Source organism: Plasmodium falciparum (assembly GCF_000002765.6).
Source record: "Plasmodium falciparum 3D7 genome assembly, chromosome: 1".
Lineage (NCBI taxonomy): Eukaryota > Apicomplexa > Aconoidasida > Haemosporida > Plasmodiidae > Plasmodium > Plasmodium falciparum.
This window is the reverse complement of record NC_004325.2, coordinates 248,709-271,548: the sequence shown is the minus strand read 5'-3', so window position 1 is coordinate 271,548 and position 22,840 is coordinate 248,709. Positions and strand designations below refer to the sequence as shown.

The window sequence follows — 22,840 nt, the reverse complement described above, 5'->3', positions numbered from 1 at the left end:
AAAAAAAAAATATATATATATATATAATATATGTATTGTGTATGATATATATATTAGCTCTAATGAAATGATCATATGAAATATTTTCTGTAAAGGTTTAAAAATTGTAATATAAATAAATAAATAAATATATCTATATATGTATATATTTAATTATTTACTTAGAAAAATCATTTTACACATTTATATATATATTTCACATGTCTATGAACATATATATATATATATATATATAGGAATAAATTGTATTATATATAAAGAGCTTATTTATATGTCCTCTTAATATCTTAAAAATGAAAAGAAAGTAGTTTTATATATACATTTCTTTTTACATATCGCTATACTTCATATATATAAAAGTGTGCTTTTTTCTTATAGTCGAAAAAAATGAACGTTCATTTGACATATTTTTAAATAATATATAACAAATATATATATATATATATATATATATATATATATATATAATATATATATTTTATTAGGTATTTATTTTATAAGCTCTATTATTATTATCCTATAATATAAAACAAAAAAATAAAAAAATACAAATAAAAATATATAATTTTATATATATTCTCTTTTTTTTCTAAAAACATATATTCTTGAATTCAAATCTTAAATTATGTTATGCGTACATAAATAAAAACTACATAATTATCTCTTATGTGTTTTATATTTCTTCATATCGTTTTTTAAAAAAAATACTAATAAAAAATATATATACTACGGTAAATTTAATTTTATATTAATTTAACTATTTATTTATTTTTTTTTGTTTTATTTATTATTTTTTTTTTTTATTTTGTTTTTTTTTGCTTTTGTACTTCGGAAAATAAAATATGAATTTGGTCCTTAAAAAAGAAAAAAAAATATAACATGTATGTAGTATAAATTTTTTATAAATTCATAATATAATAAAGTTGTGATATATTTTTGTAATAATTTCTTAATATATTACAATATATATAAAAATTACAAGTGTTTTTTTTTTTTTTTTTTTTTTTTTTTTTTTTATGAAATATCTTAAAAAAATAAATTATATTTATTATATATAATATATTATATATTATATATATATATAATATATATATATTATATGTATTTAAAAAATACAAGTATTTTTAATTTATAATCATCAAAAAATATATATATATATATATATATATATATATACAATATATTATTATAACATGTATCATATATTAATATTTGTTATATTTAAATATTTCTTTTATTTTGTTTTTTTTTAATTTTTTTTTTTTCAAATTTTATAATTATTGTATTATTATATTATATTATATTATATATCATGATAAAAATTTTTTATATAATAATATAAATTTATATTATATATATGACAAATGATATATACGTAAAAAGAAAAAATTATATTTTTTTTTTCTTCCATTTTGAAAAAATATATTTTATAATATTAATAATATAAATAATTTTCATAATTATTTAAAATATTATATTATATATATTATATATATATATTATGAATTGATATATTTTTATTTTTTATTATATTATCCATTTATATAATTATATATAAATTTATTCTTATTTTATTATATATATATATATATATATATATATATATATATATTTTTTATATCATTTGAAGAATAACAAAAAAATAATATACCTTTTATTTATTATTTCTAGAAAAAAAAAAAAAATATATATACATTATATATAAATACAAAAATATATATATATATAATATATATAATATATACATACATATATATATATATATATATTTTTGTAAGATATAATTTGGAGAATAAATTTCTTGTATTTTAATTTTAAAAATAAATAAGTATATTATATCATGCTAATGAAAGAATAAAGTAAAAAGTATTTATTATATTTATATATATATATATATATATAAAATATCATTTATATTATTTTATATTATTTATATTTTTTTTATGCTTAAAATAAAAAATAAAAAAATTTATGTCATATAATATATAAAATCATAAAAGCACCTTTTAACAATAGAGAGAATTTTCTTCTCTCACCAAAAAAAAAAAAAAAAAAAATTAAAGAAATTAAAGGAATTAGTACCCATATATATAATATTATACACACATATATGCATAATATTAATATTTATTTATGCTCAATATATAAAATTTTTTTTTTTTATATTTATTTATATATATATATTTTTTTTTTTTTTTTTTTTTTTGTATTAATAAAATATATTAAATATATATAATAATATATATATATATATATATATATATATATATGTGTTTATTTTATATTATTTAATTTATTTCGTTGAACTTATTATATCTTTGTCATTCGTGAAATTATTTATTATTATACATAATATTTTGGTTTGTATATAAAGAATGGAAGAGGTTATTAAGAATGCTCATACATACGATGTTGAGGATGTACTAAAATTTTTGGATGTAAACAAAGATAATGGTTTAAAGAATGAGGAATTGGATGATAGAAGATTAAAATATGGTTTGAATGAATTAGAAGTAGAAAAGAAGAAAAGTATTTTTGAATTGATATTAAATCAATTTGATGATTTATTAGTAAAGATATTATTACTAGCTGCATTCATTAGTTTCGTGTTAACTTTATTAGATATGAAACATAAAAAAATAGAAATATGTGATTTTATTGAACCATTAGTTATAGTATTAATATTAATATTAAATGCTGCCGTAGGTGTATGGCAAGAATGTAATGCTGAAAAATCTTTAGAAGCTTTAAAAGAATTACAACCTACCAAAGCTAAAGTATTACGAGATGGGAAGTGGGAAATTATTGATAGTAAATATTTATATGTTGGTGATATTATTGAATTGAGTGTTGGTAATAAAACTCCCGCTGATGCAAGAATAATTAAAATATATTCAACAAGTTTAAAAGTTGAACAGAGTATGTTAACAGGAGAATCCTGTTCAGTTGACAAATATGCTGAAAAAATGGAAGATAGTTATAAAAATTGTGAAATACAGTTGAAAAAAAATATTTTATTTTCATCTACCGCTATTGTATGTGGTAGATGTATAGCTGTTGTAATCAACATAGGTATGAAGACTGAAATAGGTCATATTCAGCATGCTGTTATAGAATCAAATAGTGAAGATACTCAAACACCTTTACAAATAAAAATCGATTTATTTGGTCAACAATTATCAAAAATCATTTTTGTAATATGTGTAACTGTATGGATTATTAATTTTAAACATTTCTCAGATCCAATTCATGGTTCATTTTTATATGGTTGTTTATATTATTTTAAAATTAGTGTTGCTTTAGCTGTTGCTGCTATACCAGAAGGATTGCCAGCAGTCATAACAACTTGTTTAGCTTTAGGAACAAGAAGAATGGTAAAAAAAAATGCTATAGTAAGAAAATTACAAAGTGTTGAGACGTTAGGATGTACAACGGTTATATGTTCTGATAAAACAGGTACCCTTACAACAAATCAAATGACAACAACCGTGTTTCATTTGTTTAGAGAATCTGATTCTTTAACAGAATACCAACTATGTCAAAAAGGGGATACCTATTACTTTTATGAAAGTTCAAACTTAACAAATGATATATATGCAGGTGAATCATCTTTTTTTAATAAATTAAAAGATGAAGGAAATGTTGAAGCTTTAACGGATGATGGAGAAGAAGGATCAATTGATGAAGCTGATCCATATAGTGATTATTTTTCTAGTGATAGTAAGAAAATGAAAAATGATTTAAACAACAACAATAATAATAATAATAATAGTAGTAGGAGTGGTGCTAAGAGGAATATTCCTTTAAAAGAAATGAAATCAAATGAAAATACAATAATAAGTAGAGGTAGTAAAATATTAGAAGATAAAATTAATAAATATTGTTATTCAGAATATGATTATAATTTTTATATGTGTTTAGTAAATTGTAATGAAGCAAATATTTTCTGTAACGATAATAGTCAAATAGTAAAAAAATTTGGAGACAGTACCGAATTAGCTTTATTACATTTTGTACATAATTTTGATATATTACCAACATTCTCTAAAAATAATAAAATGCCAGCAGAATATGAAAAAAATACAACACCTGTACAATCATCAAATAAGAAGGATAAATCACCAAGGGGTATCAACAAATTCTTTAGTTCAAAAAATGATAACAGTCATATTACCAGTACATTGAATGAAAATGATAAGAATTTAAAGAATGCTAACCATTCTAATTATACTACAGCTCAGGCAACAACAAATGGATATGAAGCTATAGGAGAAAATACATTTGAGCATGGCACAAGTTTTGAAAATTGTTTCCACTCAAAATTGGGTAATAAAATAAATACCACATCAACACATAATAATAATAACAACAATAATAATAATAGTAATAGTGTTCCAAGTGAATGTATTTCTTCTTGGAGAAATGAATGTAAACAAATAAAAATTATTGAATTCACTAGAGAAAGGAAACTTATGAGTGTTATTGTTGAAAATAAAAAAAAAGAAATAATATTGTATTGTAAAGGTGCACCTGAGAATATAATAAAAAATTGTAAATATTATTTAACGAAAAATGATATACGTCCATTAAATGAAACTTTAAAAAATGAAATTCATAATAAGATTCAAAATATGGGAAAAAGAGCATTAAGAACACTTAGCTTTGCTTATAAAAAATTAAGTAGTAAAGATTTAAATATTAAGAATACAGATGATTATTATAAATTAGAACAAGATTTAATTTATTTAGGTGGATTAGGTATTATTGATCCACCACGTAAATATGTAGGAAGAGCAATTAGATTATGCCATATGGCTGGTATACGTGTATTTATGATTACAGGTGATAATATTAATACGGCCAGAGCTATAGCTAAAGAAATTAATATATTAAATAAAAATGAAGGAGATGATGAAAAGGATAATTATACAAATAATAAAAATACACAAATATGTTGTTATAATGGAAGAGAATTTGAAGATTTTTCATTAGAAAAGCAAAAACATATTTTAAAAAATACACCAAGAATTGTTTTCTGTAGAACTGAACCTAAACATAAAAAACAAATTGTAAAAGTATTAAAAGACTTAGGAGAAACAGTTGCTATGACAGGTGATGGTGTAAATGATGCACCAGCATTGAAATCAGCTGACATAGGAATAGCTATGGGTATTAATGGAACGGAGGTAGCTAAAGAAGCATCAGATATTGTTTTAGCTGATGATAATTTTAATACTATAGTTGAAGCAATTAAAGAAGGAAGATGTATATATAATAATATGAAAGCATTTATCCGTTATCTAATTAGTAGTAATATAGGAGAAGTTGCATCCATTTTTATAACAGCCTTATTGGGTATACCTGACAGTTTAGCTCCCGTTCAATTATTGTGGGTAAATTTGGTTACTGACGGATTACCAGCAACAGCACTAGGTAATAACAATAAAAAAAAAAAAAAAAAAAAAAAAAAAAAAATATATTATATATTATATATTATATATATATATATGTATGTGTGTTAATTGTTTGTCTTATACATCCTATTCATCAATTATCTTTTTTTTTAATTTTTTTAGGGTTCAATCCACCAGAACATGACGTAATGAAGTGCAAGCCGAGACACAAAAACGACAATTTAATAAACGGTCTAACTTTATTAAGATATATAATTATTGGAACATATGTAGGAATAGCTACAGTCTCAATATTTGTGTACTGGTTTTTATTTTATCCAGATTCAGATATGCACACGTTGATAAACTTTTATCAATTATCACATTATAACCAATGTAAAGCATGGAATAACTTCCGTGTAAATAAGGTTTATGATATGTCTGAGGATCACTGTTCATATTTTTCAGCAGGAAAAATTAAGGTAATAAATATAGTGCACACACACAAACATACACACACACATATATATATATATATATATATATATATATGTATATTTACGTATATATGTATATATTTATATATATTCATTTATTTATATATTTTTTTATTTTTAGGCAAGCACCTTATCTTTATCCGTTTTAGTTTTAATAGAAATGTTTAATGCTTTGAATGCCTTGAGTGAGTATAATTCCTTATTTGAAATACCACCATGGAGAAATATGTACCTAGTATTAGCTACTATAGGTTCCTTACTTTTACATGTCTTAATACTTTACATTCCACCCTTAGCTCGTATTTTTGGTGTTGTTCCATTAAGTGCATATGACTGGTTCTTAGTATTCTTGTGGTCCTTCCCAGTTATTATACTTGACGAAATTATTAAATTCTATGCAAAGAGGAAATTAAAGGAAGAGCAAAGAACCAAGAAAATTAAAATTGATTAAGCTGTTATGTATATATATATATATATATATATATATATATATATATATATATATATATATGTATGTATGTATGTATGTATGTATGTATGTATATTTTTATATATTATTTATATGTGTGAATATTTTTCTTTTTCTTTTACTTTTGGATTTTCCTTTTTTTTTTTTTTTAATGTGATTTTTGTTCTTAAAATATGAAAAAATAAATAAATATATATATATAATTATAAAATAAGTATTTATTTTAAATAAATAAATATAAATATAAATATAAATATATATATATATATATATATATATATATATATATATTTATAATAGTTCTAATTTATCTATTTTCAAAAATTCTTATTTTGTGGATTTTATTATTATTTTTCTTTTTATATATTTTTATAAAAACAATAATAGCTAGCCAAAAAAAAAAAAAAAAAATAATAATAATAAAAAATAAAATGAAAATAAAAAAAAGAAATAAAATAACTATATATATTTATATATATATATATATATATATATATAACATAATATATTTAAATTATTTTCCTATGATGCTTATATTTCCTATGAAAGCATTTTTTACAATTTTCCAAAAAAAAAATTAAAACATACATAAATATATATATGAATATATATTATATGTATATTATAAAATAATCTTCTTTTTTATTATTTTATTTTATTTTTTTGGTGCAACCGAATAAAACGATACGTTATAAAAAGGTGCCACTTATTAAATTATATATTTATTAATTTTTTTCAAAAAATATATGTAAATTTTTTTTTTTTTGTGGGATATTATAGTAAAAAGATAATAATATAATGTATTAATAATTGAGAATATAGTAACACTTATTTTAATTTTAATTTTAATTTTTTTTTTTTTTTTTTTTTTTCTTTCGCGAGGAATATATTGAAATTTTATTTTCAACATATTTGTACATATTTTATATTTTAAAAAAAAAAGGAAAAAAGTATGTAAAAAAAAAGATGGAAAATATAAATAGAGTAAATAAATATGACAACCCAAATGAAGCTATCAAAAATATGGTTGACAAAATAATAAATAAGTTGAATAAGACACAGAAAGATTCTTCTAAAAGGATATATTATAGCAGGTTTTTATATTTTTATAAATTATAATATAATAAAATTAATTATATATATATATATATTTATAAACACATAATGTACTTATGTATGTGAAATGAAAACATAATTATTTTGTGCATTTATATATATATATATGTATATTTATTTATATTTATATTTATGATTTGTTTTTGTATTATATTTCTTTTGCTTATTTGATGTACATTTTAATTTTTTTTTTATGAATTGAAACCACTCTTAGGAAGGAAATGATGAAGTACTTTTTAGATGCTCAGGATATATTTGAATATCATGATGTGGGGAAAAAAGGAGAAGTTGATATAACATTATTTCCTAAAATGGCTAGACAATTAAAACAAGTATATGATATAAGAGATATAAATAATTTTAAAAAAGAAATGAAAATTAAAAAAATTTATAAGATGGATTTACAATTATTTTTTACTTTATTAAAAAGAAAAATACTTTATTCCATAAATAATAGTAATAATAATGAAAATGACAATTCATCCTTTAGACAACATTATGACATTTTAGATATGAAAAAAAAACAATTATTAGATGTAGACGAATTAAGAACTTATTTAGGATTAATGGGTGATAAAATAAATCCAGATGATTTTAATATTTTATTAAGATATAACTTGATAAATAATCACAGAATAAATAAAGATGATATTGTATTAGATGAAAATAAAGAAATTAAAAATATATCTTTTAATGCGTACGTTGACATGTTAACATGTTATAAATATATATGAATATATTATATATATATAAAGAGATATATAAAATAGTTTATATTATCTTTTTATGGGTCATACATTAACATTTAATTAAAAAATACACAATGATTTATTTTTAAAAATTAAATAATAAAAGTAGCCAAAAAAAATAACAAAGGAGGCTCGTTATATATATATATATACATATATTAACACAAAAAGAGGTAAATATAAAGATTAACAAAGTGCATTTATATATATAATCTTTTTTATTTTATTTTTAACCTTTTCACATCGTAAGAGAAAAAAAAAAAAAATGCTTCCTCTTTTCCTTAATTGCTTTTTTTCTTATTTATTTATTTATTTATTTATTATTTTATTTTTTTCTTTCTTTTTTTGTTTATTCTAATAATAAAAAAATAAAATATCTATTTTAAACTTAAAATGTACCATTTATATAAGATTTGTGGTATATATATATAATTATATAAATTCAAATTACACACATTTATTTTTTTTACATTTTAATTTGTTGGGAAAATGAAAAATATACATTTTTGTATATATTCAAAATAAAAAAAAAAAAATAAAATAATAAATATTATATACCTATATAATATATCATAATATATAAATAATATATATATAATATATATATATATATTTTTTTTTTTTTTTTTTCTTAGATAATTATTATATATATATATATATATAATATGTATATATTAATATATTAATATGTAATATATATTACTAATATTGTATGTAGTATCATAGTGGTTCTTTGATATCTTTATAATATATATTATACATATTATATAATATATATATGTAATAATATATATATATATATAATAATATAATATATAATATATTTATTATATTCTTTTAGTAATTTAAATTTTTTTTTTTTTTTTTTTTTTAAATATTCAAATTAATAATATGGAGAAGAGTATATTTAATTTTAATATCATTTGAAATTATAATATTTTTAAACATGTACTATAAATAAATATATGTAAATAATTAATTATATATATAATAATTTTTTATTAAAAAATAAAATAATTGATATATATATATATATATATATATATATATATATATATATATATTTTTATATATTAATGTAGAATAGGAAAAAAAAAAAAATAATAATAATATAATAAATAAAATAAACGATATAAAATAAAAATATAAAAAATAAAAACTAATATATGTATATATATATATATATAAATATATATATATATATTATAAAATAGTACACAGAATTTAAATATATAAATATAAAAAATTTTCATTATATATATATATATATAATATAACATAATATATGAGTGGATTTTTTTTTTTTTTTTGTTTTTTTTTTTTTTTTTTCGTTGTAATGAAATGAGAGAAAGTTTGTTTATATATAGAATTATAAAAAAAAATAAATAAAAAAAAAATATATACATTGTATATATATATATATATATATATATATATTTATTTATTTTTTTTATTTTATTTTTTTATTTTATTTTTTATCCCCCTTATTTTGTTTTATGTAAGAGGTGTAAAAAGATGAGTGAAATTCCCATGTGTTTGTTCATAGCTTGTTCAACACGAGATAATACAAGCCGTGAATATATTTATACTATATTGAAGAATCGTCTTTTAGGTAGTCATATATGTATAGATACGAATATATTGGATGTGCCTACGAATATAAAATTTTGTTCATTTGATGATTTATTAAAGTGTGCTGATGATTTACAGAAATATGATAGTTACGCATATGGTTGTTTAAAAAAGATAGAAAAAATAGCAAAAGAATATGATGAAAATATTGAATTGAAAATAATATATCAACGTCAACATATAAATATAGATCAATATATAAGAAGATTTACTTGGGATGATGCAAAATATCCAAGGAGTAGATCTTTAACGGATACTATTGATGTTATGATAAATAATATTACAAAATTATCTGATGAAATTCAAATAAAGTCAAGTATGTTAAATGATTTAAAAGAAAAGAAAAAAAAAGAAGTACCAAAAAATGATTCCAATAATTTCTTTTTAAGAAATTTGAATGAAATATTAACTCCACAAACTGTTAGCGAAACCGATTTTATAGAAACAGAATATCTAACAACACTTATAGCTTATGTACCTAAAAATTCTATAGATGATTGGTTAAATAATTATGAAAAATTTTCATCCTATGTTGTACCTAGATCTACAGAACAATTTAAAGATTTAATAGATAAAGATGGAAATACATTATGGAAAGTTTTTGTTTTTAAGAAATTTGCAGAAGATTTTAAAAAAGAAGCAAAAGTTAAAAAATTTGTTGTAAAATCATTTAAATATGATGAAAAACAATATAATGATATGATGGAATCGAGAACAAAAGTAGAAGCAGAAATCATAAGACAAGAAACTTTTCTAAGACGCATGTGCTTAGCCGCTTTTTCAGATATATTTATTGCATTCATTCATATTAATATACTTCGAGTCTTTTGTGAATCTGTATTACGATTTGGTGTTCCACCTAATTTTGCTTCATTTAGTATAAGAATTAATGGAGAAAGTAAAGAAAAAAAAGTCAGAAAAAAATTATACGACATTTTTTCATCATCTGATTCTATAGGAAAGAATTATATAAAAAGATCTGATGAAAATGATGAAGAAATATATCCCTACGTTTCGGTGTCCTTTAAAATATGAAATTGGAAAGGCTATAAATTGGGTATACCAATATGTATAAATGTATATAAATGTATATAAATGTATATATGCATATATATATATATATATATATATATATATATGTGTATGTTATTTTTTATGTGTTAATGAACCAATTTATTATTATTACAACCAAATCCAGGAATATCAACCCATGATATGTGCTACACATGTTTAAAAGTATTAGATACCAATATGAAGGTGAAGAAGAAAAGAATTATTTTTGTAAGAATAATATTTTTTTACGCAACTATTATATTTTACATGTAACTATTACTTTATTTTATTTTTTCCATTTATTAAAAAAAAAAGTAGCACAAATTAGAAGAAGATATTATTTTATTTGTACCCATGATTGTTACAGTACTCTACTTTCTAATATATAAGCTAAAAATATAGTAAAAATAATTAATTGTTAACATTAATTTTATATGAGAACTTATAATAGAAAAATATAATTATATATATATATATATATATATATATATTTATTAATTTTATATATATTTTAATTGTTATCTTTTTTCTTTTTTTTTTTTTTTTTTTTTTTTTCCGCTTTATTAATAAGATGAACTAAAAAGGTGCTAAATATGTGACCACTGTATATATAGAAGATATAATAATATTATGCAGAATATATTAATATGTATATATATAAAATATTTTTTTGCATATATACAAAATAACATGTATATATTTTTTTTTCCATATTATTTATTTAATTTTTTTCATGCTTATATATATATATATATATATATATATTAAATTATTATTATTATGTTATAATATTATTATGTTATTATATATATATATATATATATTTATATATATATATTTATATATTTTATTATTATTTTTTTTTTTTTTAAAGTGTATATTTTTAATAGAATACAATAAAATACATATATTTATAATATTATATATGTATATATTATTTGTCAATTTTTTTCTTTATATATGCATATGTATATATTTATATTATATTATATATGTATACCCCTCTCCACGCACATACAACCACATTTCATGCTTTATTTTTTTTATATGAAAATACTTTTATTTTTATGTATCCCTTAAATAATTTATGAACATAATATAAAATAATATTTGAAATACTTATTGTAATTTTTATTTAAAGAATTATTGTATAATCAAAAGAATAAAATCAATGATGAGATATTTAAAGTTTTTAATTTACAAATACATTGTAAAAAAAAAAAAATATATATATAATTTATATATATATATATAATTTATAATTATATTTTTTTTTTTCTTCAAAATGCAGGAAAAAAAAAAAAAATTTAAATAATGTTTTAATAATGTGTAATGAAAAGAGTGCTTTAAATAAATGAATAAATATATATATATATATATATATATATATATATATTATAATATTTTTACTTTTTGTAGTAAGAAATTTCTGTTTCAGAACACCCATGTATATATATATGTTGAAGTTTTTGTGCGTTTAAAATAAATGTATATTTTTAAAATATTTTTCTTTTTTTCTTTTTTTCTTTTTTTCTTTTTTTCTTTTTTTCTTTTTTTTTTTTTTATTTTTTTTTTTTTTTTTTTTTTTTTTTTTTTTATTTATTTATTTATTTTTTTTTTTTTTTTTTTGGTATGCCAATTTATTGTGCTATTAAAAATGAAAAATAAAAAAAATAAACACATACATATATAATATATATATGTACACAAAGTATATGTATGGTTAAAAAAATTATGTTTTCCAATCATTTTATGGTAAATAAAATGTTGAATTTGAATAATTTAAAGTGTGCATAGAAAGGGGGACAACAATATGAACATATGACTATATATAAATATATATATATATATATATATATACATATATATATATATATATATATATATATATATGAATTTTTTTTCGTATAACCTGTTTTGTGTTAACTCACCCATTTTGACCTGTATATATCTGAATATTATATATATAGGATCTGCGTCTTTATCTCTCTGCTCTTTTTTTTTTTTTTTTTTTTTTTTTTTATTTTCTTTATTTTTTTTATTCGAATTAGGTACTTTCCCTAATTATAATATATTTCATTTTTGATTTTGTTAAGATGCGATCCAAATATTACAAGGAAGAAGAAAATAAAGGTTTTATAAAAACGCATTATTTTCGTAAAATCGATACAGAGAAAATCGACAAGAAATTAATAAGCCTTGAGAATAATTTTAATGGTGATGATGTATATTTAGACATTGTAATACATGATAAGGAACGAAATAATTTTGATTTTTTCCTTATGAGAATAACAGAAAGTTCAAGTGTTAATAATAGTTTAGATGCATGGAATCATATCGATATAACTAATATATATAATTATATATTATATGATAATAAATATTGTAGTGATATAATAAATGAAAAAAAAGGATATTTAATATTGAAATTAAAATATACGAATGAAAATAATATTATTACATCTTATTTTAAAGTTCATTGTAGAAATACAAAATGGGAAAATGATAAGAAAGTATGGCATATACCTTTATTTTATATATTTGAAATGTCTAAACTTACCTTGTTTTTAGGGGGTACCGTTAGTGATACCGTTCTTTATTATTTATGTAAATTATTTCATCATTTTTCTAGTATCAAAAATGTAAATAGCAATGTTAAAATGAATGAATTATCTAAGGATCAGCTTATAAAAACGGATGAAATATGTGACACTACCCATAAGGAAAAAAAGAACAACGATGATGATAATACAGATAATTATCACAACAATAAAAATAATAGTAATAATAATAATAATAATAATAATAATAATCAAAACAACAACAATAATAATAATATTGCTGTTCAGGTTAATTGCAGGAAACAAGATAAATTTTATCCCAGTAATAATGATGTAATAAGAAATTCAAGTCCAAAAATTATTTTAGAAAACAAAAATGAAGAAATAAATGTTATAGAAAAGGATTTAACCTTAAAGGATAACGGTGATGTATTATACAAGGAGAAAAAAATAAGAAATGATGATGACAGGAATTACAACACCGATGAGGACACACATTATGGCAATAATGATGATACTTATTATGATGATGAAAGTTGTGATAATAAAAATGATGATTCTGTTAATAAAAATAATATATGTGTTAATAAAAGTGACGATTCTGTTAATAAAAGTAATGATTGTGATAATAAAAATGATGATGGTGTTAATAAAAATGATCATTGTGATAATAAAAATGATCATTGTGATAATAAGAATGACCATTGTGATAATATAAATGACCATTGTGATAATAAGAATGACCATTGTGATAATAAAAATGACCATTGTGATAATAAAAATGACCATTGTGATAATAAGAATGACCATTGTGATAATAAGAATGACCATTGTGATAATAAGAATGACCATTGTGATAATAAGAATGACCATTGTGATAATATAAATGATCGTCATACTAACCAAGAGAATAATGTTTCGAAAGACTGTAATAAGAATACAACAAATGAAATAAGTTTCAACTTGGATATTTTTATAAAGGAAAATAAATTAAATTTTATAGAATATATTAAGAATGTAAGAATGTTCAGGATTGAACACATCATTATAAATAATATTGTAAAAGGTGATACCATGTATATAAAGATAATACCATATAATGAAGATATCGTTACAAAAATAAAGCAAACAAATTTTATACAATGGAATAGAACGGAAAATATATTATTAATAAAAAAAAGTAATTTTAAAAATTTTTATATAAATATAATAAAAGGTTTTAATTTCAAGTTATGTTCTTATTATGATTATTTTAAATTATTTAGACAAAAAATTATGGAAAATGATTCTAAATCGTTAAAAGGAAATTTTAGTGTCACAACAAATATAACAATAAATACCGAATATTTAAGTAAGAAATTTAATAAAAGAAAAATGGATTTTCATAATATAGAAGAAGAAATAACCGATAAAGGAAATGTTCTAAAACATTCCAAAAAAAAGAAAAAATATAAAAATGAGTTTGGTTATGAGAGTACAGATTCATGTAATTCAGATGAATTATCGAATAATGTGGATTCAAGTTATTATGAAGGTAGAGAATTAGTAAATAAAATAAAATTAGTTGGTGCGGCAAATAATTATTATAAAGAAGTTATATATAATAAATTACATAAAATAAAACATTTACGTCCACCTAATTATACATATGACCCTAAAGGATTAATTACGAAAAATGGAGCAGGTACCAAAGGTATTGAAATTTTTGATATGCCTAGTGATATTAATGAATGGAATAAAATAAGTTTTTGTATTGTACCTAATGAGAAAAAGGATATCGATTTATATGATCCAAAAATTTTATGTAGTTTAGTTAGTGATGTTTATTTACTTAAAGAAAAAGCATTAGATATAATATTGAAAAATTATAAAAAATGGCCTGAATATACTGATGTGTTTTGGAATACGGTATGCTCCGAAAATGAATTTATTGTATGTAATAAAAACTTTAATACAAGACAAAAATTAGCTCATGATAGATTATTTAATAAACAATACTTTTATATTTTTAATATGGAAAGTATTAAACATTCAAATTATTATAATCCATTATTTTTATGTAAAGTTTTAATTACCTTAGGTGAAGGAATCCTTGTTCAACATCCATATGATGCAGAGTATATCATTATCTCAAATTCTAATGATTTTAATGCTATACAATTCTATAATTATCTTCATGAAAAAAAAAAAAAAAAAAAAAAATTACCCTTATTTGTAACTCCAAAGTTTATATATGATTGTATTTTAAACTATTCTATTTCTTATCCTTCAAAAAATAAAAACCACTTTGCCTTCTCCTCCTAAAAAATAAACAAAAATGTATAATATATACAGAAATATTTAATATATATAATATATATAAATTAATATTATATTTCCCCATTATATATATTTACATGTATGTATGTATTTGTTTGTTTGTTTGTTATTCATGTCTACACTTTTTATGGTTCCATATTTTTTATATGTGTACACTTTTTATGGTTCCATATTTTTTATATGTGTACACTTTTTATGGTTCCATATTTTTTATATGTGTACACTTTTTATGGTTCCATATTTTTTATATGTGTAACATTTTTAATATTATATTATTAATTTTTTAATTTTTTCATGTGTGTTTTAATTACAACACATAGGGTTCTCCTTTTTTTGTTCAACGTTCAAAATTTTATTTACTTTAAACATTGTATTATGAAAAAAGTAGGGAATTCTATTTATTCCTTTTTGTTGGATGTTTTGAGTAACCATAAAATTGGCAGCGACCAAAAAAAAAAAAAAATAAAAAAAATAAAATAAAAAAATAAAAAATAAAATAATAATAAAATAATAATAGTAATAATAATAATAAATGTGTGACATATAAAAAATTGTGCAACAAAATTGATAGCATATAAATATATACATACATACATATATTAATTATTATTTTCATTATCGTTACAAAATGAATTAAGCAATATAAATGAAAAAGTTCTTGAATTGAGATACAAAAAAAAAAAAAAATAAAATAAAATAAAATAATAATAATAACAAATGTGTGACATATAAAAAATTGTGCAACAAATTGATAACATATATATATATATATATATATATATATATATTTTTTTTTTTTTTTTATTTTTTTTTTTTTTTATTTTTTTATTTATGTGCAGAGCGTGTGATCAAGGTATGTTAAAATTTGGTAGCATGAATTTATTTCCTCATCATAATTGACCGAAGAGAACTTTATGAAATTATAATTATTTTGATTATGTTTTAAGGACAAAATATTTTTATAAGTATTATTTGTGAAAGTCATTTCTTGGACAAATGAGATATTAGTCATATTAGTACACTTGTTATGAATTTCATTTTTTAAACTGTTTATTAATTGAAGTTTGTATTTTTCTACAAATTCATAATTTTTCTTGTTTTGATTACTATGTGTATAGAAAGATTGTAATTGTTTAATATTTGAATCATATTCATTTTGATGTTGATTGTTTATATTATTTTTTTTTTTTTGATTGTGTATAGTATTATTGATAGATTCGATATTTTGTATGTTTTTTTCTTCTATTTTTATGATATTTTCATTATTGAGGTCCTTTTTTTTATATGTATATTTATTAAACTTTTGATAACATGATTTTATTTGGTTTTCTTGTAGGATATAATTAAGAATATAAGATTGACTTTTTTTTTTGTTTTCGTCCAAATGAAAATATATTTGTCTAGATGCATATGCATCGACTGCTGCATAGAGTATTTGTTCTTGTAATAAGGAATAATTTAACCAGTTGGATAGTCTAAATTTTTTATCTAAGAATTTGTTAAGATATATTTTAACTAAAGATTGTAATGAAGGAGGATATATAAAATTATCAATGGCATAATTATATAAATCAAAAACATTTTTTATTTGTATATTATTTGATAGAAACATATCCTTTTCATTTTTAATATCATGAGCAACTTTTATAATTTCTTCGTTCTCTAGAATATTTTTTACGCTTATAGGGATATGTCCATTTAATTTGTGAATATTAAATACAAAACATAAATCAGAAGAGCATAATTGAATTAAACATAAAATTTTATTCTTTTCATTATTACATAAGTTATATGCATAATTTTTTTTTTTTTTTTTAAATATATTTATTAATTGTGAATTTATATAATTATTATCCTTTCCATTTTTAATATAACAACTTATTGATCTGTTCTCATTATTATTCTCTTTTTCATTTATATCAATAATAAATTCCGTGTCGAATCCAATAACATTTGTATTGAAATACTTCAAAATGTTCTCTTGATATTTTTCTATATTATCTTTATTAACATATATAACAAGCCCAGGAAATTTTAGAGCCTCCAATTGTTCATATGTATTATTTTCATATGTTGTACGCGAAGAAAAACATGATTTATAAAAACGTGCGCCAAAAGAAAAATCTAATGAAAGAATATGTGATGTGTTTAAAATATGCTTAAATCCTTTCAGCATTCTTTTATTAATATCTCATTTTTTTTTTATTTTTCCAAAATTAAAAAAAAAGGAAAAAAAAACTGAACTTGAACAAATATTAAAATATATATATATAAATACAAAATAGAAAAATTGTTGGGGCAAAAAGGGGGAAGCAAAATAAATAAATAAATATTATATATATATATATATATATATAATATATATTATATATGTACATTATTTATTCAATGTAGCTATATTGGTAATATCGATTCACACATATCAAAATAAAAAAAAATAATAATAATTACATATATATATAATATATATATATATATATATATGTAGGAAATGAATTATATATTTTCTTTCATATTTATTTTATATGCACATGACTTACATATATAGTACTTTGTTTTGGAGTTGCTATAAAAATTAGCCTCACACAAACACATGACATAAATATATATATCTTCAATATATATTTATTTATATTTTTTTTATTTTTTATTTTTATATATTAATTTTAACCTAATAATTATGGTAATTATATAATATATATAAGGAAAATAATCTAAAAAAAAAAAAAAAAAATAAAAAAAAAGTAATATATTATATATATATTATATATATATATATATAATTTTGTTAACTTCCTTTTTATTGTGGTAAAAAAGGAATAGTTTATCAAAGTGTGTCGGATCGGCAAAACATATATAAAGTATGCAATATTATTATATAATACGAATTTGTACATATTAAATAAATTATATATATATATATATTATATATTATATATTTATTATATATATATAATATTATTTTAATTTATTTCATTCCATGTTCGATAAATAATATCTTCCTTGTTTTATGTGAACATATATTTAAAGGAATGCACATTTGTATTTTTTTTTTTTTTTTTTTCTGTTTTAATTTTTTTCTTATTCATTTTTATTCTTTTTTTTCATATTAAACTGTTTTCTTTTTCTTTTTTTTTTAATCATAACATTTTATATATTTTTACATATATTATATATATATATATATATATATATATATATATAAATATATGTATGTGTATATGTATATATTAACACTGTTTCATTATTACCTTGTTATATTTTTTCATTTTTATATTATCTTAATTATATATATATATATATATATGTATATATATATATATATATTTTTTTTACTATGTGAAATGTATTGATAATATATGTACATATAAAATATTTTCAAAGCTAAAAATAGGAGTGTGTGCACATAAATTATATACTAACCATATATATATATATATATATATATATATATATATGTATATTTTGTTATAACCATATATATAATATGTTATAATCACATATATAATATGTTATAATCACATATATAATATGTTATAATCACATATACAATATGCTATAGCCATTTATATATATATATATATATATGTGAATATAATTATATATTTATTTTATATTACCACTATTGTATATCAAAAGTTTGATTAATATATAAAGACAGCAATAAGATAATTATATGTAATTATATATATATATATATATATATATATATATATATAGTTTTATTTTTTATTTTTTTTTGTTATAAGATGGCTACAAATAGTAATAATAACAACAGTAGTAATAATAATAACAATTTAGAGAACATAAATTTGAGCCTACACAAAATATTTAATTGTCGTCATAGTGTTCCTAGTAAATTTATTGAAGATGAAAAAGAAAATATAAGGAAACGTAGATGCACAGTGGCTCATATGTATGAGAAGAATATAAATTCAAAGAATACTAATTATGATTATTTAACCTATAATTTTAATAACTCGATAAGAAAGAGAAGAAAATATTCTCCTACTATTCAAACCCAATTATATAAAAAATATTCTCCTTTAAAAAGTAGAATAGGATTAAGAAATAGTGTAGATGAGAGTATTAAAAAAAGTGCATGTATAAGATCTATTGTTAATAATACGATAAAGAATAAAACTAGGGATAGTAGTTATATTCGAAATGAAAATAAAAGTTGTTATATTGGTGATAAAAATAATAAAATAATATATGAAGGCTCTAAATATAATGAAAAAAATAATTATATAGATGAAAATATGAATGATAGAAAAATGTATATAAATAAAAATTTACATGATACATATATTATGAGTAATACTACACAAAGCGATAATTTTTTTAGAAGTAAAAATATTAATAGAATAAATAGTTTAATAACGAATAGAGAAACGGCACCTATATATATGAATTCTGAATCTACACTTTCAAGTTTTAATTTTGAACCCAATGTAGAACAAAAACATTCTAAATTAACATTAGATATGAAAAGTACAATTTATATACCATCAGATATGTCTTTATTTAATAAGAATAAATATTCTTTTATTTCAAATATGTCCTTAGAAGATTTAAAAAAAATGAATAATGAATATACATCTAAAAATAATTACAATGTAGAAATTACAAATAAAATAAATGAACATTTACCTTTAAAAAGAAGACACAGCACACATGTGAGTAGTGAATATGATAAATATAATAATTCTCAATCATTTCTTATGAATAAGAGATTAAAAGACGATCAAAATTTATCTAAAAATAATGTTCGTAGGTATAGCGATACATTAGAATTAAATATGTTAAATAATAATATGGGACCTAATGAAAAGAATAATGAATATATTTCGAAAATGAATAAAGATCATTATATATTAAATCCCAACAATTATAATAAATATAATAATAACAACAATTGTTTCAATAATATGAAGAACTCTTCCGTTTTATATGAATATAACAAAAAAAATCTTTCACATATGAAACAAAATGATAATCATCTCAATAAATCGGTCGCTTCACATTATGAAGAAAACAATCACCCTTTACTTCATACCTGTTTTTTTAAAAATGCGGAAGATTTTGAGAACAACGATATTAAAAGGAAAGGTAACCACCACACACAAATAAATATATACATATATATAATATATATATATATATATATGTGTGTGTGTGTGTGTACATGTTTGTGTTTTTATTTGTGTTTATATTTTTGTTATATGTGTAATTATTTATATTATTGTACAAAAGTGGTATCCACAAAATGAATAATCCATTAATATTATCTTTTATTTTATTTTATTTTATTTTATTTCATTTTATTTTATTTTATTTTATTTTATTTCATTTTAATTTAATTTAATTTTATTATTTTTTTTTTTTTTTAGAAAAAGTCGAATCCAACGAAGAAGACGAATTTGTCATGAAAAAGGACGCGGAATATGTGTTTAGTCAAAAGTTTTTTCAAGATATTTATTCTAATATTAAGAGCAAAGGGGAATTAAATTTTATAGACGAGTTGCTACAATTAGATGAAGAGAATTATATTAGTAAAAGTAAGTTGAATAAAATTGTTGAGAATGCAAAGAATAAAGAAATGAAGTATCATTATATTGATAGGATGTTTTTATATCGACATGCAAAAAATGTTATAGATGATGCTGATTATGAAAATTACAAAAATAAATGTAGAAGTGAATATAAATATTTAGATGTACCATTCCCAAATTTGTGTGATATTATGAATCTTAAACGTATTAGTAACGATGACGAAATTGATGACACAGACGAATTTTATGATGCAGAAGTTGCATTATTAGAGGAATATTATTCAAGATGTAATAGACAAAAACAAGGTAAAGGTAATGATATTTTCTTAGATAACAAAAAACACAAAAAAAATATAGAAAAGCAAAAAGATAAAAAAGGAAAGGAAAAAATAAAAAAAAATCAACAAGAATTAAATGATGATCATAATAATAAAATTATTTTAAAAAATAATAAGCTACATTTCAATAAAAATAATGTAACAGAAGATTTATCTTTATTAGAAAAAAGAGATAAATTAATGCATTTTATGAATAAAATGAAAAGACAAAAAGATTCCTTTTATGAATCTATTATAGATGCTCCAGACTTTTCTAAATTACTAGAACCTGTTTTCTCATTAAACGAAAGCTTCTTATTATCACATCAATTATTTAATGTACAATATGCAGCACAATTAGGACCTGTTGTATATCTTACAAAAACGGAGGATGAAAATTATATATATAGAGCTATTGAGGTAAGTAGACTCTTTGAAGAAAAAGTGAAATCTATTCTTGATAATCAAAAAAATCATTCGGGTATGAAAAATAAAAGTGATTCATATGATTGTTTTACAAATGAAAAAAATCCATTCTTACATGAACTAGATGTCAAATATTATCTTCGTATCCCAATGAGTACTGGATGGAATCATTTCGGTTATTTAAAAAATCAAAATAATGTCCTATTTTTTAGACGACCTAAAAATAATTAAACGAAATGAATAGTATATAATATAAATATAAATAAATAAATAAATAAATATATATATATATATATATATATATATATATATATATACTTGAATGTATATAAATGTTTTCATGTTGTAATATGAAATAATAATCTGTATATTACCAAAAAAAAAAAAAAAAAAAAAAAAAAAAGATAAGTGTATAGGTACATATACATGTTTTTATGTGATGTATATTATTTTTATAATTCTTTTTAACTATTCCTATCCAAAAGAAAAAAAAAAAAAAAAAAAAAAAAAAAAAAAACTCATACATTTGTATTATTTTATAAAATATTTCAATTAATCATATGAGTTGTTTTGTATAGTATTCCAAATTTATAAAGAACACACACATATATATATATATATATATATATTGAATGAAATATTAATTTATCAAATTTCATTTTAATAATTCTAATAATTTTTTCAATGTTTTTTTTTTTTTTTTTTTTACATTTTATATGCTCTTTTGTTATGGTGTACCCTCCATGTAACATA

At 18.9% G+C, this 22,840-nt stretch overlaps 6 protein-coding genes across 6 annotated transcripts; 5 read left to right on the top strand and 1 right to left on the bottom strand.

Moving 5' to 3' along the window:
* Window positions 1-2,375: 2,375 nt before the first annotated feature.
* Window positions 2,376-6,341, top strand: PF3D7_0106300 (calcium-transporting ATPase; the record flags this gene model as incomplete). Its single annotated transcript, XM_001350958.1, has 3 exons — window positions 2,376-5,433; window positions 5,577-5,875; window positions 6,012-6,341. 3 exons carry the CDS (start codon window positions 2,376-2,378, stop codon window positions 6,339-6,341), a joined length of 3,687 nt encoding a protein of 1,228 aa, XP_001350994.1.
* Window positions 6,342-7,325: 984 nt separating this feature from the next.
* PF3D7_0106200 (EF hand domain-containing protein, putative) lies at window positions 7,326-8,209 on the top strand (the record flags this gene model as incomplete). The annotated part of the gene is made up of 2 exons (XM_002808560.1): window positions 7,326-7,453; window positions 7,690-8,209. 2 exons carry the CDS (start codon window positions 7,326-7,328, stop codon window positions 8,207-8,209), a joined length of 648 nt encoding a protein of 215 aa, XP_002808606.1.
* Window positions 8,210-9,739: 1,530 nt separating this feature from the next.
* On the top strand, window positions 9,740-10,891 carry PF3D7_0106100 (V-type proton ATPase subunit C, putative; the record flags this gene model as incomplete). The annotated part of the gene is made up of 1 exon (XM_001350956.1): window positions 9,740-10,891. The coding sequence occupies one exon, from the start codon at window positions 9,740-9,742 to the stop codon at window positions 10,889-10,891; it is 1,152 nt and encodes a 383-aa protein (XP_001350992.1).
* A 2,114-nt stretch (window positions 10,892-13,005) lies between these two features.
* On the top strand, window positions 13,006-15,774 carry PF3D7_0106000 (conserved protein, unknown function; the record flags this gene model as incomplete). The annotated part of the gene is made up of 1 exon (XM_002808559.1): window positions 13,006-15,774. One exon carries the CDS (start codon window positions 13,006-13,008, stop codon window positions 15,772-15,774), a length of 2,769 nt encoding a protein of 922 aa, XP_002808605.1.
* Window positions 15,775-16,618: 844 nt separating this feature from the next.
* PF3D7_0105900 (3'-5' exonuclease, putative) lies at window positions 16,619-17,965 on the bottom strand (the record flags this gene model as incomplete). Its single annotated transcript, XM_001350954.2, has 1 exon — window positions 16,619-17,965. The coding sequence occupies one exon, from the start codon at window positions 17,963-17,965 to the stop codon at window positions 16,619-16,621; it is 1,347 nt and encodes a 448-aa protein (XP_001350990.2).
* Window positions 17,966-19,538: 1,573 nt separating this feature from the next.
* PF3D7_0105800 (cyclin-dependent kinases regulatory subunit, putative) lies at window positions 19,539-22,318 on the top strand (the record flags this gene model as incomplete). The annotated part of the gene is made up of 2 exons (XM_001350953.1): window positions 19,539-20,901; window positions 21,183-22,318. 2 exons carry the CDS (start codon window positions 19,539-19,541, stop codon window positions 22,316-22,318), a joined length of 2,499 nt encoding a protein of 832 aa, XP_001350989.1.
* Window positions 22,319-22,840: the final 522 nt, after the last annotated feature.